Genomic DNA, 19,110 nt, shown 5'->3' with positions numbered 1-19,110 from the left:
TCGTATTGAGATTTATCTTTTAAGCATATTCGTTGCATTGGGTAAAAAAAATTTGCTATGCATGTTAAGAATGATGTAGGATGTCAATGATGGTCGGAAAGTATCGGCTGTTTTTAGTTATCGTTAAAAATTTTCGTTCATTAAGTAATATGATCAGTTTTTAATTGCTTGGAAGGTCTTCTAATGGTTTTTGTATTTCATTGTTCAATGACAAGAGAACATCAGCAAAATAACAATAAATCATAGAAAATACAAAATTTTATCACATATATATATATATATATATATATATATGTATATGTACCTGTTAATTCAACTACTATAGACCTTGAAGAAAATTGATATAAAAAAAATAAAAATAATAAAAAAATAAACAATAATTAAAGATATCATCATTACATATAAGTAAGACATTCAAGTAAAATTATATAAAAGAAAAAAAAAAACAACAAAAAACAAACGAATATTTTTATCTCATTTTTATTGAAAAGTAACGGTAGACGAAATGAAAAGTACAAGAAATTTTCGTGAAATCTTATATATATATATATATATATGATATGAAATAATGATAAAATTTTCTTTTCTTTTTTTTTTTTTTTTTAAATAATTTTCTTAAAATAGTAACAAAAATATAAATACCACGAGTAGAACAAAAAAATGACGAACTTTTTTAAATTGAAAAGTTCAAAGGAAAACTAAAAATCTTTATGAATTAAAATATAAATTAAAAAAAAAAAAAAAAGAAAAGAAAAATAAATAAATAAAATCAAATTCATAAAATTCAAATTCGCACATATCACACGCACACACACACACACACACACACACACACACACACACACACACACACATGTCTATATGCGTATATGGATATCTAAATGCATAGAAATAACATAATAAATATGAAATTGAAAGAGAAGAGAACATTTACGTTGCCCCAGCAACCCGGCATATCGGTGGGGAGTCGTCGTCAACATTATTATATCATGGAAACTGCTACCGGTTGGATGTTGACGCTATTGTTGATTTGCTGTGCCACACTGCTATGCCCATTGGGCAGTTACGCGTACAATATTGATATACCCAGCTATGTACGGCATCAACGTGAACCAAATACAATGTTCGGTTTTAGCATAGCATTTCATAAAGGACGCAATGGTTATCCGGAATCAAATTCGTAAGTAGTAAAACTCAATTTAAGTGGTCACACAAGTAATTCTTCTTGATATTGCTATTGTACGCTTGTGATATTTTTATAAATTTCATGTTCACACTGCAAAGCAATTTCTCGAAAAAATGTTAAGACTTTTTCGTTCTGGGGTGAAGAGAAATCGTAACCGGCGAGAGAGAGGGGGAGAGGGAGAGAAAGATAATTATATAGATTGATAGACATAGGCTGTCAGCGGCGGCGAAAGAGAGAAGCAGAGGCAAATGAATGAAGCGAGACAAAAAAAATGGACCGAGACAGAGAGAGGGAGGGAGAAAGGGAAAGATAGGAAGATGGCAAAGAGAAACAAAATGATAAAAAATTAGTAGAGCAGGTCGAGAGCGAAAAACGGGATATATACTTAGTGACAGAGAGCGAAGCGGGGGAATATATGGAGTAGTTGATCAAATAGATAAAGAGCGCTTGAGAGAGAGAAAGAGATCGCGAGAAGGAGGACGTGCAAGCGGAGAGTGGCACTACAAGATTAACGAGTATAAGTAAAAGTTCGAATAAAGCGGATAAGAAGACTTTATCCAAATCTTTGATAAATTTTCTTTGGTTCTTGGACGTGTTTAACTGAGAAATTTAATATATAGTATATAGTATTCCAGTCTTAGAGATTTTTAAAAACACATACCTGCACATTATTTATTTTCATTGAATTACTTTGTGTAGCAATAAATCAAGGGGCGATGGAAAAGCAGTGCGGAGCACGGGGTGGCCATGGCTTTTTTAAAAACTATTCACGAAAATGAAGAGCAAACCTTCTCAGACAAATTAAACTCCATGTATGCATTTTTTATGTTTCAAACGCTGCTGCACCGTAAGAAGGATAAACAGCTGCGATATAATGCTATTAATAGAATCTCAGACTGCTAGGAAATTAGTCTCTCTTTCCCACAGTTTTTTTAGATTAAAAAATATTTTATCTCAGCTAAACAATGTCTTGTGATGTCTAAATGTCTAATGTCTAAATAATGTCTTCTTACTCGTAAGAGAAACTTGAATTTAATGGTTATGGTTAAGTCAAGTCCGTTTATTATTATCTGTAGTAAAAGACTCAGTAAGAGCTCTAAGTATTTGCAATTATCGTCAAACGGGTCCGACAAGGGTAAAAAACTTGCATTCACAAATGAATATTAAAGAGTTACAAGATTATGGTATAGCGGAAAGGGAGCATGTGGGATAAGTGATGTCCAAGGCTTTCTTGGCGCATATATGCGCTGTTTCGTCGAAATTTTTTGTCATCATTTTGCACAAATCCAGTTTAGTTTTGTTGATACAGTGTTGACATTGTTGCTCGGATCTGCAGGCAATATGCGGTTAGGTCTTGCTGAAATTGCAAAGCGTCCAATTCTAAATTCCTTGCAATTCAGGTACAAAAGGAATATGACCGTCATCATGTCGCCAAAACGAACACCATTAACTGTTATTATCTGACACGGGTCATGTTCGCATATGCTATAAGAGTTACGAAAAAATTAGGAGGTAAATAAGTAAAAAACCGTAATGGAGCAAGACCGATCATTAAATACCCTAAACCGGCTTATAGTTAGCGGGAGTTTGTCGGAAAAGTGGTCCGATCCGAGCCGCTTTTAATAGCGCTCGTCCTTGGGACAAAAGCGACCAGTGGATAAAACCATCTCATCGAAAATTTGCAAGCTGTAGCTTGAACAACGGAGTACAAAACAGAGAGATAGACGGACGGACAAGCTTAAATCGATTGAGAAAGCGATACTGAAATGGATCGATATAATAAAAGATGGATCTCTCTCTCTCCCTGTAGCCCATCTGAATGTTGCACACACCCGCGCAAACTCAATATATCCTTGCGCCACAAGCGGTATAGGGAATTAAAAATGTAATTTTCTTAAGCAAATCTTAAAATCCAATTTCTTCCAATACGTTTTTTCGAGCCCAAATTACAACAATTAACAAGGAACATTATTTGCTGAATATCGAAGAAGAAAGAAGAAGAAATGCAAATTATTATTATCGTTCGATCATATCGAATGTGAACGCGAACTCCTTTCTTTTAAAGAAAATTTATATGAAATATTTTTGGAAAAAATTCATCTATGTAAGATGTAACGAGTTTTTTTCTTCTTTGCTTTTTGTCTTATACAAATAGAAAAAGCGTTGTTTTGAGAAGAAACTCTTAAAAAGTACTTTTCATAATTACTTATTGCTCTTAAGTGTTGAAAAGTGCTTATCTTTGTTCTTGTATCGTATGAATGTTAAATGTAAACTTAAGCAACTCAATTTGATAATACGCTTGTCAAGCCAGAAACTTATACTTAATAGTATGTAATATTGTATGCATGTATGTTTGTGTCCGCAAAGTCAACAGCATTTAATGAATAAATTAAAAGCATCAAAAGCATTTTATCAAATAGCGAATATATGTCTGCTTGTGATGCCTTTGGAGCGGGGAAGAAAAAAAATTTCATTTAATTTTTTTTTTTTTAACATACACGCAAAGTTTATATCTGCTTGCTGACATACATACATATAAACATGCTTACACATATATAAACAAATATTTATAGGTATATACGTATTTATTTAAGAAGATAAATTAAGTAATCTTTGCTATATATATATATGTATATATATACATATATATATATATACGTATTTGTATTTGTAGTCGTATGGATATGTATACACGCACATAAATATCATCATATTTTGGGGCTCCGTACTATGTATGTTTGTATGCAAGGGAATGGATATATGCACAAAGTTATATATATGTATATATTTATTTGCTTTTATTTTCTTAAAATTTTATTTGTATAAATTTTACCTGTGTGGACACATGTTCGGCAAAAACTTTATTTAGTCTTTAGACGTTTTACATAAATGTACTCTCAACGAGATTAAAAAGTAAACATTTTAACGGAGACCGGGCTATATTTGGGACACATAAACACATATACCCATGCACGCGAGTTTACACATTTATGCAGTTGTACATCTTGGTTTTTGTTTTTTTTTTTTTTATATAGTCAAGGCACTGAAAGTATTTGCATATGGTTTTATACATAGATTTATAGGTTAAATTGAAATCTTTTTGGGGAAATTTTAACATGTGCCGGTCGCTATATTGTTTTGCTCTAAAATAAATACATTTCGCTGCTTTCCTCACTGGTAGAATGCGAGGGGAGCTAACAAATGTTGAAGAATTAATTACATATTAAGTGATATCACACAAATAAACATAGACATGGATATTCTTTTGTCGGATGACTTTGAAGACGTTTTAGATGAAATCAAAATATTTATAAAACCTTTTGGGCGATTTCATTATATTAGCTAAGCAAAGTCCTTAAAGATGGCTGGCTATATTAACGAGAACTTGTTTTGTTAATAGCGCTCTCAGCAAATAAATAAAAAAAAAACGTCACATTCGAAATTGTAGAATCACTTTCACTATTAAAGAAGGGATTTGCTAAAGATATCTTTTAACGTCATTCGTGGCAAGCTACTTATGAATAATGTCATATGTGCCGTTTTCAGTACACGCTAACAAAGGTAGTAATTTTTAATAATTAGTGTTTCTTTTGTCTTCATGGGAGAAAATACATATGGCTGTGTACCGTTATCAGTACACGTCTTCAAAATTTGATATAAACAAAAAACTATTAACTTTTAGATTTTAACGTTTTAATGTTTAAAGTTGGGCTCGGCTTACAAATCCACTAGCGTGTAGTACAAAAGGAACACGTGTCTTAGTATGCGTTTAATACCTTTACACATGCATCAATTTTTTTGTAAATAGCGACAAGATATCGCTGCATGATTGCAGTATTGAAACTAGTCAATAACCTTCCGAAGAATACTGCGAAAATAATCGAAATTTTTCACTGTCCAGGGAAAGTGCTTTAAGGTCAAAATAGGAAAATTGGCGAATATAGGGAAGAGATATGATCCGCTATAGATGTACTTAGCTTTAGGGTAGCTTTAGAGTAAACCTTACGTGAGAGCAGGCAATAAAATGAAATGTGAAGAAATAAATGAACGAAAAATTATATACGGGTAGATAGATATATCAACGGGGATTGTTTATTACGAAAGGAATAACAAATTGAATATAACTCTATAATCTGGTGGTGGATAGAAAAATTTTGTACATAAAAGCAATTTCTAAATATGGCATCACAAAGGTGAGAGAAGATGCATAGACAAGCGTATAGGCAACCACATAGATATGTATGCACTTACACTTGCATTTCTACGCACACATATAGCTATATGTATATTCATATATATATGTTCGCTTTATAAGAAAGTTTATGAGTATTTACCAGATGAACTAATCATCTTTAGATGAACAATATATCTTTAAATAGTATTAGTGTCATAACACTTAAAAATCTTTTCTTTTTTTTTTTTTTCGTTATTTATCGAAATAAAATTCGAATGGAATATTTTCTTTTGCACATAGTCAGTTATATGAGATCTTAATGCTTGACTTTTGACTTGAAATTTAGTTTTTTCCTTTTTATTTTTTATTTTTCGGTTTTTTTTCTACTGGCTATATATCAAAAGAAAGGAATATAAGTTAAAAGTAGAAAAAAACAAAAAAAAAAAAACAATGGTTTCGCCAACATTCACCAAGCGAAGCAGTGAAGTCTTGCGTACGTACATGCATTCATATATCACGAACATTGTAACAACATAAGCGCTGTTTTAAAGGCAAAGTCAGATCAAAAGGCTATCTCGACGCAAAAGACATTATAAACAATCATTGACAGCGCCTCCAACAGGCACAGAGATTGATAGACAAGCGGACAGACCGATACTCATGAACAAGAATTTATGTTTATTTAATGATGTTTATTAAACATTTACTTAATATGCACTCATAAGCATCTTATGAGATAGAATTTATTCAGTTTTTATTTTCTTGCTTTTATTTTCTAATAAATTTAACAATTTATTGAGTGTAAACTTTAATAATAAAAAAAAAAGAAGCATTAAAAAAATTCAATTATTACTTTTTTTTTGTTTCTTTTTTTTTATTTTCCTCAAATAAACAATAAAAATCCAGCTGCCAAGGATGAAAACTTAACAAATGAGTTTCAAATTTTTTTTTCCCTCTACTGTATCAGTGCTTTCTTTTTCTCCAATATATGTATCTATATATATATATATATATTTTTTTTTTTAAAATAAAATTAATGATATTTTTACGCTTTGGTTTGGCTTATCAGTTTAAGAGCTCCTTTTTCAATTATATATATTTTCTCACACTCACCCATACACATGCATTTGTACGCACTCATAATATGTGTCGTAAAGTCTGATATTTCGTGCATTTATTTTATTTATTTTTTTTTTTTTTCTTAAAGAATTTCAAGCCTAATTAAATAAGATAAACAAGAGAGTTTCCTCTAAGAGAAATGACCTGAAGTGTTTACTTTTCAAACTGGATCGCCCATGAAATTTAAGTTACAATTACTTTTCTTCGCTCTCTACACTTAATTAAGCTTATGTGTGTGTGATGAAGATGAGGAAATGGATAGACAGGGAAAACTAATATTATGTCTTCCCTATAGGATGTAGATCGCTAAGTAAGACCTTATGACTACGAAACTGACTTATCGAGCTTGAATGAAATCGGCCAACTTTTTGCGACTACCTTCTATGCCATTCATGTTAATTCAAATTTCGAAATAAAAAATATACCATAATAGCTATAGTAGAGTTGATCGGATCAGTGATTATTTTCGAATTAAATTTTTTTTTCATTCTATTTTGTTTAGTTTTAAACTTTCCCGTCATCAAGTGAAAGCACAAAAGGATGTATAAGAATAATTAAGGAGCCCACTGGCAAACGATCATCACACAAATAGTACAGAATCGATGATTAAACAGGTTTCGTCATGAACGACTTACGTGTTTAGTCGATACGAAAAGTCCAGTACATCGGTTTGCATAAGAATTTCAAATAATTATAGTAAATAATTTTACGAAATTTTGATGAAATGAATTTTAGATCTTCGAAAGGCGAAAAAGTCGAAATTTTTCTTTCTTTACACCGTCACCAGTTATTAACATATTTCTGATCGATCTGCCCCCATGCCAATGCTAGCTCTGCGAGCTTAAAATAAAAACTTTCAAGTAACGCTTCGGTTATGTTTGAATTTTTTTGCATAATTTTCCCATTTTCTTAAATATTCATATGCGTATGTGCGAGTACCGTTTTCGGTACACACTAATAGTACTTTTAATAAGAATTTTTTTAGTATTTAAAAGAGAAAATATAGAATTTTCGTCGCCATGTGTTCGATCCTCGATATATCGTTTCAATAGGGCTAGAACCCTAAAATAATGATTGATGAAATATTACGTTTTTAGATTCAATTATCATCATATAAAAGATTGAGTTTCACGGAAAAATGCTTATGACCCGTAGGAGGGAGCGTGTTAAAGAACAGACGACATAACAAAACTTCAGAAGATCTTTAATGTGTTGCGAACCTTACCTATTGTGGCTGAAAATGAACAGCTAGCCCATTAAGCTCTATATCCATACGAATTAAAATTGTCAGTTATTGAAACATTTGGTCAGATTAACTGGGAATCTCGTATAAATCGGATTTTGTATATATGTAATGCTCTCGCTAAAAATTTCAACGCAGTTCATGGTAAATTTTCAATTTATTGATTTTTTTAATTATGATTATGTGTATATGTATGTATGTACTTAGGAATTTTGCATGATTTGTAGCAGTTCTTGCCGCATTACTAACAGCAATTAGATGAGCACTTAAAGATCTGATAAATATGTAAATCGATGGACGCGTATTTATAAAATGATGTAGAATCTCATGTAGTTCAACAACATACATATGCTTCATACATACATACTGGAAAGAATTTTGATGGAAAAAAAAAAAAAAAAATCTTCACATTTCAACATCCAATGTCTACTTATTGTATGCCTCGAGAGGTAATCATATCGACTGTCGTCATCTAAGGAATTTCTAATCCCTTTCGGGCACATTTTTGGTACTAATCATCCGTCAATATCGTTACCTTAAACTTGAAAATTTGTAAAGCACTTTGTGTCGTGGGAGTAATTACTTAACCTTTTGATAATTTTTCCGGAGGGGATTAGAAAAAATGTTTTCTTCCACTCTGTAATTAAAAAAAAAAAAATATATACATATTGTGTATTTCGTCCCATTTTGTATTCGCAACGATACGCAGCGGAATTCTTTAATGGAAAACTTAATTCAGTCAGTTGGCGTAAAATATTCGTACTGCACGCATTGCACTGATTATGATCAAAATTTCATTTAAACTAAAAAACTATATTAAATTTTGTTAAAACCTTCACTTATTGAACTGTGAAGCGAGCCAAGGAATCAAAAAAAAAGGACCTGATTTTCTACAGGTTTGCCATCATATATTACCGGACCGTGATTTAAATTTTTTCTTGTCCATGGTCCATAATAATCTCATTTGATAAAGATCACTTTTTCATATATATTTTCGAACAATGTATAGATAGTGACACCAATACTCAAAGAAACTCTTGACGTAAGATGAGCCATTTTCATTGAAAATTATTTTATATTGTGGAAAAGCAGTGACGATTGTCAGGTGTCTGGTGCATTGAATTACATTTCGTCATGGTTGCGGGCCACCAATCGTTGATATTCATAACGTTCTGAACATTGTGAAAGGTCTACGAACTATTAAAAAGAAGTTTTTTCGCCATATAAACGGCGGGGGATGCCAACGATTCGTCAGAAAATGTCAGGAAACAAGCTATGGGGGATTTGGGTTGCAGGCTAGTGGGTACGTCCAACCGTTAAGTGCTGACTAAGCAATCACTTATAGCTCGATCACAGCAAACTCTGGCGTACTTGAGATTTTAACTCGGAAACAGTGACTAGGTAGTCGTGACTCTTACGTAATCGTCTACTCACGCGGATAAGGGGTGAGGTCTAAAAAACATCATTCAGATTTAGTTCAGTAAATTTTGATATCGTTTGATATTCACATCTTGGACTCACTTTTACTATAAAGAGAGGGTTCAAAAAATCAGCCAATTCGAACCCAAAATTTTTCACATCAACTTGGTATGCGAAAATGCTCTTACCAAAATTTGAAATATTGTAGTTTTTGCTTTACAATAAGGCGCGATACGGAGGCGATATTCACTCTTAGGCAAAAATTAAAGGTCAGTGTATTCGATTTCATTAAAGCAACTCGAAAATTGCGCTCAGAGCAATTCAGCCAACGATGATCGATAAAAAAAAAATGGGTCTATACATGTATCCACCTATACATATACATTGACATATCGTATCGACGCCTTTTTCATAGAAAAATGTTCCAAGACTCTGATAAACCGTGCGGGTTCACGTAAAGATCTCAGCAGATAATTCAAATCTTTTCGCTGATGATCTGTAATTTCCAGAAATAGTATGGATTTCTCCTAGAGATATTTTTTGTATCAATACGGGAAAATATTGCCTAATGTGTGTAATAATTCTGAAGAAATATCTCTCATGCGATAACGCTTTAATGCTATTAACGCAAATGGTTGGTATTTGAGTTAAAGAATAAAAAAATGCATTATTAAAAAAGTTGTATTTTATTAAACTCAGAGAGTGGCATAAGTGAGATCGTTTACTGCTCACTACCTAAATTCACTTTTCTGTTAATTGAAAATTTCAAATATTTGTTTACATTGCGAGATCACCATGTGCGAGAGATTACGTACAAAAATAAAAAGTAGAACAAATTCCTGGGCATCAGTTTTTTTTTTTTTTTTTTTTTTCTATTTAGCGATTATCATCTTTCAGAAAGTTTGTTTTTCCTCTGCACTGCCTGCATAGATGTTTTTATTTATTTTTTTTTTTATAAGTATTTTAATTACACAAATGTTGTTGTTGGCTATGGCACGCTGTTCACAGCAAATCACCTAATTTTTCTATTTTAGAAGAAATTGTGTTAACCAGTCTCGTTACATATGGATATTGTGTTAAATGCTGCTGACATGGTTAAATGGTGCAGCAAGTACAATACGCGGATCACTACTATCATCTGTTATCGCCAATTTTGGACAAGAACTACAGTTTTATTAAGCTATTGGCACGCAAAAGCCCACCATCATCGGGCAACATTCAACAAGCAGCAAACGTAAATAACAAAAACGTCAACAGCAATAGCAATAGCAACAGCAGCAGCAGCAGTAGCAGCAGCAGCACCAGCAATAGCAATAACAGCAGCAACAGCAAGTTTCCTTAATCAGCTTTAGCTTTAGCTTTGGATGCAGACTTATCTAATACAATAGATGGAGGTTTTGCGTTCAACAGCCGCAATTCTATCTTCAACTTTAGTTGAATTTCATTTCAACTGCATTTCGTAAATTATAGTAAAGACGGGAAAAAAAAAGCACAACACTTATAAATAGACAAATTCAGAGAAAGATATATAGAGAGAGAGAGAGAGAAAGAGAGAGAAAGAGAGAGAGAGAGAAAGAGAGAGAAATACAGAAAGAGAGAACCATGTGGCAGGCGGACATTTAACGCATTGACATTTGATTTATGCTGCTGTTTATACTGTGTTGTATCTATTTGTCTGTTCATTCAACTGTCAATAGTAAAGCGCATTTTTAGCAATCATGTGTAATTTTTCGAATGTTACTTTTGTTGTTGCATCTATCAAAACATATATGTAAGTGATAGACAGCCAACCGGCCAGTATTGCATTTTATACACTTATGGATATATTCGTAAGATTGTGTGTACGCTTTAGATCACTCAAACTATTTTGTACGCAACAAATTATCTGCAAAGATGCACTAGAAAGCCATGGGTGACCAGATAGTTATCTTTTTATATTTATATTTCTCTATCGCTCTATTTTAGTTTAATTTCATTTTGAATTTTTAAACAATTCGAGCGATTTGCAGTGGGCAAACGGTGTTTGCCTCTAGGCTGAGAGTACATATCAAGCATTGCACATTTGTTCGAATGATTGTTGAAATGAATCTAAGCAAAATTGTAGAAAATGATCAATGAACTAGAAATCACCTTAAAATCAATTTGATTTGTTGCTTATGACCATGATTTTCAAAAATAATTTATAGTAATTTTTGTTTTTCATTTAAGCTTCAGGTTTATTTGTTTAAAGATCTATGAACTTTTAGCGAAGGATAGCTGGTATCTTAGTGAAATCTCTCTAATGTCAAGGTCTTAAAAAATTATTCTAAAACGCATTTCCTCTCCCTCGCGATGTGAATCTGTCAAAAATCGATTGTTAGGCTGGCAAAAAGTCTCTACCATGCTCGTGAAGATAAAATAAAAATCGCATGCAATTTTTCGTGAGATTTAAACATTTTTAGAAATCATTTTTAGCCACGAAGAGTTCGACGTTTTATATCAGCTACAATTATTTCTCAATGTAGCATTCAAGCATACCATGCATGAATAGTCATAGTTCAAAAGTTTTCTTTTTGAACGTATAAATGCGAAAAATATTAGAAGTCTATTATACGGACTTGATTATAAATGGTAACTTCTTAAAGATTAATTGAATGCCATCTGTTATGAGTTTCGCCATCCAAACGAAACGATCACTTCGGAACAGAAGCGATTGTCATGCCTTTTTATCAAAATCCCTTTAAGCCCAATCAAAATTTTCCGATGAAATATTACCGATACGTGTACGGCAATACTACAATAGACATTTTTACTTCTGGTTAACACTGGTCTTGGTCGATGACTTGATCTTTCGGCCCCTTCACTGGCTAATCTTGAGAATTCTTTTTGTGAGTATTGCACCGAAATTTTACAATTTCATTAAAAGTCACAAAATCTATGATTGATTAGTGACCGATCACAATGTTAGAATACGACATCTTATTTAGCAGATGTGGATCGAAGTTTTAGAATAAACATTTAAGCGAAAGTATATAAAATAACGCGTTGCCAAACAGATACCAACTGACATATGACATATGAACGTACATGCAATTAATTTTATAAAGCTTTGTGACGATATATATATATACATGTCTGAAACGATTGATATATCAATAATTTGCATGAAAGCGAATATAATTTTCAGAATGATCTTAGCTATCTACCTTAGATTTATATGGATACCGCAACCTGTCTGTCTGTATATCCAGATTCACACATGCACATGCATACATATGTAGATATATGTTACAAGTTTGCATTTAATCAATACTCGTACAGTTCGCAGAGTTGTGCATTAACTATTTGAACTGAACTAATCATAGATGATTCATTTGTATATGTATTTCTTATGAAATATATGCATACATACATATATATATATATTTACCCATATGCAAGTTAAGTTTTCATTAACACACCTACAATTGAAATTTCAAATTTTATGTTTCAACATGTTGACGACATGTTGTTGTTATGTTTTTATTACGTTGTGATAATGCATGCCAAAGAAACAGTTTTGTATGCGGCTCTTACTCTCGCTGCTTACTATAATTGATGGGAATGTTTTAAATAAAAGAGAGAGAGAGAGAGAGAGAGAGAGAGAGAGAGAGAAAAAAAAAAGCAAAACACGACGAATAACAAACCTAAACAAATATTAAGATACTTTCGTTGATGATATTTCCTTTTGATCTTTAGAATATCTATCTATGTTTTTTCGCCTCCTAATCTGTTTAGTTCCCTTTTATTTTGTTTCTGTTTTTTTTTTTTTTTTTTTTTTATGTTTATTTTACAATTTTCACTTTCGTTTGCGGTTGGCTGGCGTTTACCGTCACACATTGATAAACAAGTAATTATTGTAACCGTTACTGAGTGATTTTATCGGTAAATGAAAACCAAATACTACCGCAAACGCATATCTATTGTCTCTTCCAATAGAATGACACACACACACACACACACATACACACACACACACACAAACAGAGAGGCACAGATAAAAACGGCGCACATAGACACGCACTATTTTTGAATGGTTTTATTTAAACCACAAAAATTCAATAGATATTGTTTACCATCCATCCATCCATCCATCGTCTTTGATAGAAACAAAGAGATAAATGAACCAGTAAAACGCCTTATTTGGTTATTGTTAAAAACGATGATCATTTCTTTTGTTTAGAGGAAGTAGCTGAAAAGGTTTTTCAAAATTTTAAAAAAAGTTTACCTAGATGTGGTAAACAATCACACAAGTGTGCTAAGCAACGTGCGTGTCTTACAAATACGAAACAGTATTGTTTTGAAATTTCCATAATACGGAAATAGCAATTATGTTCATGACACTTGACGTCATGTAAAAGGGCTAATAAAAATGTATCCCAAGCGATTTTGTTATCTTTATTCGACTTTCTTAAATACAAGCAGGGAAAGCAATTTTTTTCGATATAACTATGAAAATTTGATAATTTGACTCGGCAAGAGTTAAAGTCCAATAGCCGTTATTGCTTGCAAATTAAAAAGAAGAAAAAAGTAAACACCGTGACAGCAAGTTGAACTTTTAGCACATAAGCTTTTTACTCAAGAGTCATATAGCATAACTTTCAAAATTGTTGTTACGGTTGGTACTAAACAGAATATTAATTTCGGGACATTTGAACAAATACCAATGTTAGGAAACAAATCTAATGAGCCTAAACGTAAAATAGGAAAACTCTGCAACATCTTTACAAGCATTTTGGATTATCCTTCCATATGTCGTTTTTTTTATCACAAGGGCACTTAGGTAACAATTATAATCATTTTAAAGACGTCCGAAAAAAAAAAATCGTGCAAAAAAAGATAAAACGTGTAAAAAAAGTTATGTGCATATGGTAAAGAATTAAAGAGAAGAAAACATGTCCTCCTCACGGAAATGTTCGAGAGTAATTTTTAAAACAAAATGTACGGATTTTCAAGCGCCTCTCTCTTTCTGTAATGAACTTAAAACGCTATCTAAGCAGAATGAGGTAATCTGCCTAAACAAAAAGCTAATGCCCCCTTTTTGAATATTAGCTAACCGGCACTTTAATCACCTCTTAACTAATTTGTAGCAAAATTGGTCGTTGATTGGAGCTAATTAGAAAATCGGAAAACATTTAAATTTATGTATGTTATATAAGATATACTTTTAAGGTTTTCGTTTTCAATTATTGTAGGCGCGTTTTAACATACATGCAAGTAAGCCATAATTTCTTGAAACAATGAAAACTATTTGTAAACATGTTAATCCTGTCACTTTGACCAAGCCTGGTCACAAAATTGAATCATTTTAGCAAACAATGAATGCTTGCAAAAAGAAAAAAAATTAAATACTTTATTTATGCGTGTACTATTATGTAGTAATGGTATAACATAATTTATTAGTAGAAAATGAAGTTATCAAACTCTGGAAAGAGAAAAAAGTAAAGACAAAATGAATATTGTGGTTGCCCGCTAGTTGCGGCAAATATGATAAAATAAATAAATTGTACTCTGTAACAAATTCCTAGCAAATGTTGTTCATAGTTGCTTTTCCGTTCGTACGCGTATGGGCTAAGATCATATAAGGGGTGTCGCACATCAATTAAAGACGCTTTCGTCGACTTCCGTAAGACACACACAAAAAATATCATTCAAGAAGCGTTCATTTTCAATGCATTACGGCTATCAAATCCCGAAAAGTCCAACAATTGATACGAGTCGTTGTCTTAAGCGAAAGTGCCTATCATTAGGGATTTGCAAAAGTTCAATTTAATCTGCTTCGATCGCTGATCTGGTCATCTTTTCATTGTCGCTGTCAAAGGAATCGATTGACTTAAGGATTTGCTGCGGTGTTCTCTTCATCTCTTTAGGAAATCCATGGTCAAATGTAGTTCTTCTTCTCTCCTTTTAAGAGGATGTGCTTCAGTTTTGCAACTCTGATAGAGGACTGATGAACGAATGGGCGAATGAGCAAATAGGTGCACACACACACACACACACACACACACATACACGCACACGGTTCTTGGCATTACAAACTAAATAACAAATTTAGTATACCCTTATCTGATGGGTGAAAATATGAAAATTAGAAAAATAAAATAGAGAGTTTCTACCCCCCTTTGTATATTTTGATTGTCGTTTTTATTAAGAAAACATCATTACCGGTCAATACCAGCAGTTTTCACCAAATTGTTATTGTCGTCGTTCTTCAACAGTTTTTCTCAATTAGTGACCGTACAAAGAGTATCGTTTGCCTTTTATAGCATTCAGATGGCGAGGGGAATTTTAAAAAGGAAAGCGAGACTAAAATAAAAAACGGTTGCGCAGACATTTATAAACATTCAAAACATGATCCCTTACATATGTACAACATCCGTTGCCCTGGGAGAGATCAGACATAAATGTGCGCCGTATTCTGCTATCGACAAAAACAATAGCACTTCTCGCTATGCAGTAAAAGAAACTACATTTAAATGAAACAAAATTAATCTTATACGTGATTTAGCAAGAAACACTGAGCACGTGAACGCAAGGCATACAAAAATATGCACATATGTGTACTAACGTACATACTTCCATATCTATATCATATATATATATATAGACATATGTTTGTATATAAACACTTAAGTAACTTTACAACTTTTGAATGAATGAATGCCTTCGAAAAACAAGACAAAAAACAAAAGAAGAAGAAGAAGAAAAAAGTCAACACATGGAAGAGTAATAACAGAAAGGAAGGAATTAACTTAATCTCGTAGTTAGTTAGTTAGTTAGTTAGTTAGTTCCTTTGCCTTGTGAGTACTATTGACATTGAACTTCCCAAATAGATCTAAAATGTACCTACTCTATAATACACAAACACAAACACACACACACACATACTCTTATATATATATATATGTAAAATCTAATTTAACGCTTTACGGAAACTATTTACCCGGTTATGAACGAAGAGCATGCAAAAGCGTTTATTATTTATTTATTTATATTTTTCTTGAATGACTTGTAATGTGCGATGAAAAAATTCAATTGAATAATTTCAAAGAATATTCACTAGAGGCGCTTCATGTAAAGCAACAATCTATGGGTTAAAAATTGTGCGTGTTCGTGTTCGTTTTCGTGTTTGTTCATCTTCAGTAACATTTTATTGACTACTTGACTGTTTAGTTGGCTTACTTTGACTTTGTTTAGTTTACTTAAGGGAAATATTTTATGTTTTTATATTCACTTTTAAAGTACAACGACAAGTTCTTAACTTCATCATCTTATTTGTAACATGAAGATCAATTCATTTTAAACGGTTGTCCATCAAATTCTTAAGTTCTCTTCTATCAATTACCTGAATTTAATCATAATCAATCATTAAAAAATTTGAAAATGTTACGCAATCAATTTTGCAAATTTTAGAAAAATATCGATCTATAATGGAATTGTTCCCTATTGATCTGGCTGCACTGATGATGAGTAATACGCATATCCTATACTATTTGTGGTTGTGTGTGTACATTAAGTTTTATGCAGATAGAGGACTCGAGATAGATCCATCTATACGTCTATGCGTCTTGTTTAATTTTGCTCAACCTGTAGGCTGCACTTTTTGAGATATTTTGATGAAATTCGATATACTAATGTCTCTTGGCCCATGGACGAAAGCTATTGAAAATGGTTTGGATTGGACCGCTTTTTCGATCACCTCTCATATAAGGCATAATTTTGTAATGATTCATTGTAAGAGGTTGTAGGGTATTTGACGATGAGTCGTGGCCCGTTATTTAACTTTTTAACATTTGACGAAGCGTTTTCTTTCTGCGTATCGTCATTTTTTCCTTTTAACAAAATACAAACCAACAAGACGACAATAAAGCGCGCGATTCAAACGTTATTATTGTAAAGACACTTAACCGTTATTAGAAGCAGTTTACATAAGAAATATGCAATAAAACAAAATCTTGGACTTGATTTGTACTAAGTATTATTATGCAGTAAGAATTATGCGTGAAATTTCATTTTTAATTGCGTAAGTGATTTAGTGATTTTTCCTTTTTTTAAATAAATTTAAAAAAAATATCCATTATTTTTGCATCTTCGGAGGAGTTGGGGGATGGGTATTCAAAATTCGTTACAAATCGAATATGCGTTACTTACTCATTTTATTTGATTTTAACACGCATGCCTGCACCATATGTTGTTTCGCTGTTCTTGAGTGAATGAATACTGCTGCACTGCATGCTATGAAAGAAAACAAAAACAAAAAAAAAAAAAAAAAAAGCAGATATAATTAAAATTAGGAAAGATATTCATTTCCCAGAACTACGAACCGTAAAGAACCGCACGAAAACATGTTGACCCAGGTCCAGAATTTTCGTTAAGAAACATTCTTAAGTTGAAAATTCAGTCATGCGCTTATCCGGTTAACATTTCAAAACAATAAACGACCGGTTAACTACTTTGAATGCCATTTTAATTTCAAGTTTTCATAAAACTTTTCACAATAGTTTAAATAGAGATAATTAAAATTTTTCAAAAAAAATATTCCTACCATCTTTTATTGCCATACATGTGAAGGAACATCAAAAGGGGTCAAAATCTAGTTAACTAAAATATTTCAAGTTTTTTTTATTGCATTTAAAGACGGCTTGGCTTATACTTTACAATTACAATTATTGCTGGGTGGTCTGAGAACTATTCACTGCATAAGGTGAGAAAAAGTTTTTTTTTATTTTTTTTGGTTTTAACTATAAAATAAGAGAAGGAAGTAAAACATAATTTACGGACTCGGTTTCATTATTAATTAAAGGAAAAATTGTAAAGAAACTCTTATTATTGTTGTTGTAAACAGACACTATTGCAAATATGTATACAAAGGCATGGTTAAAGTATTATGAAATCTAAAATATATCGAGCCTGTAAATATATACATATATATATATATATATATATATATATTATATTATTTAATTTATTTGATCTATAAGCATATCCACCGGCATCTGAGAATGAGGAATGAATTTGTAGGCAACTGCTCCTTCCATTTGCTAATATATGAATAGCATAGATATGACGCAGCTTTTCAAAGGTATACATTTCTTAAGGTGGTGTCCTTCTCTTTTTATTCTTGAAGACGGCATGGGTCCCGTGCGGTCTAGTGGTTAAGATGTTTGCTACGCGCTCAAAAAACCCCACTTCGAAGCATGATGCGTGGATATTACCTACGTACTCTGTAAATGCACTGTGCTTGCATTATCTAAAGTCAAAAATAAAATCCATAGGATAAGATTTTTTCGAATGTGATTTGTGAACGCAATCACCCGAAATGTTATCTTCCTTTCTACAGTTACGAAATCAAGGAACTCTTATTGTAAACACAAATATTATTGCAAATGATTTTGCATATTTCCTCGTATGCCATATATATATATATATATATATATGTACATACACTTTTTATTAACATGAATAGCAGAACCGATACGCATATATATATATATATATGTCCGTCTACCCATATGTAGTTTGTTCGTATTTGAAAATTACATTCACGAGTACAAAATTTTATTCCTCTTATTTTTTCGAATGGCTTTCGTCAAATCAAAATCTATTGCGAGAGTTTGCCTTTCGCAAACTCTCCACATCATATTCCTGAAATAAGATAAGCGAATCAAGTGTGTTTTCGGATTTCATTATTATTATATCAATAGTGAAATGATATCTTCTTCTTCTTCTACTACTATAATAATAGTAGAATTGCTTAAATTCAAAAGGCTGTCGTGTAGTCTATCGGTTAGGATGTTCGATATTCATACGACAAGCCTCAGGTTCGATCCCCGATTGGGTTAAAACCACAAATTGTACTTTATTTGCAAACCGGTTCTCTACAGTGGTATTCTATGACCTTTCAATTGTAATGCATGGAAAGAAGTATTTAGCGATTATAATAATATAATT

The 19,110-nt window shown here is 32.1% G+C and overlaps 1 protein-coding gene across 2 annotated transcripts in view; it reads left to right on the top strand.

Annotated features, from left to right (window-relative positions):
• The first annotated feature begins 756 nt into the window (after positions 1-756).
• LOC119644627 (integrin alpha-PS2) overlaps positions 757-19,110 on the top strand; it is a 75,218-nt gene continuing 56,864 nt past the window's right edge. Inside the window, exons 1-2 of one of the 2 annotated variants that reach the window (XM_038044255.1) lie at positions 757-806; positions 843-1,180. In XM_038044255.1, coding sequence (XP_037900183.1) covers positions 882-1,180 — 299 coding nt within the window. In that variant the 5' untranslated portion in view covers positions 757-806; positions 843-881. The other variant, XM_038044256.1, reaches the window with a different exon arrangement.

The sequence above is a fragment of the Glossina fuscipes genome, unplaced genomic scaffold (genome assembly GCF_014805625.2).
Source record: "Glossina fuscipes isolate IAEA_lab_2018 unplaced genomic scaffold, Yale_Gfus_2 0, whole genome shotgun sequence".
Lineage (NCBI taxonomy): Eukaryota > Metazoa > Arthropoda > Insecta > Diptera > Glossinidae > Glossina > Glossina fuscipes.
This window is presented reverse-complemented; position numbering and strand designations above follow the sequence as displayed.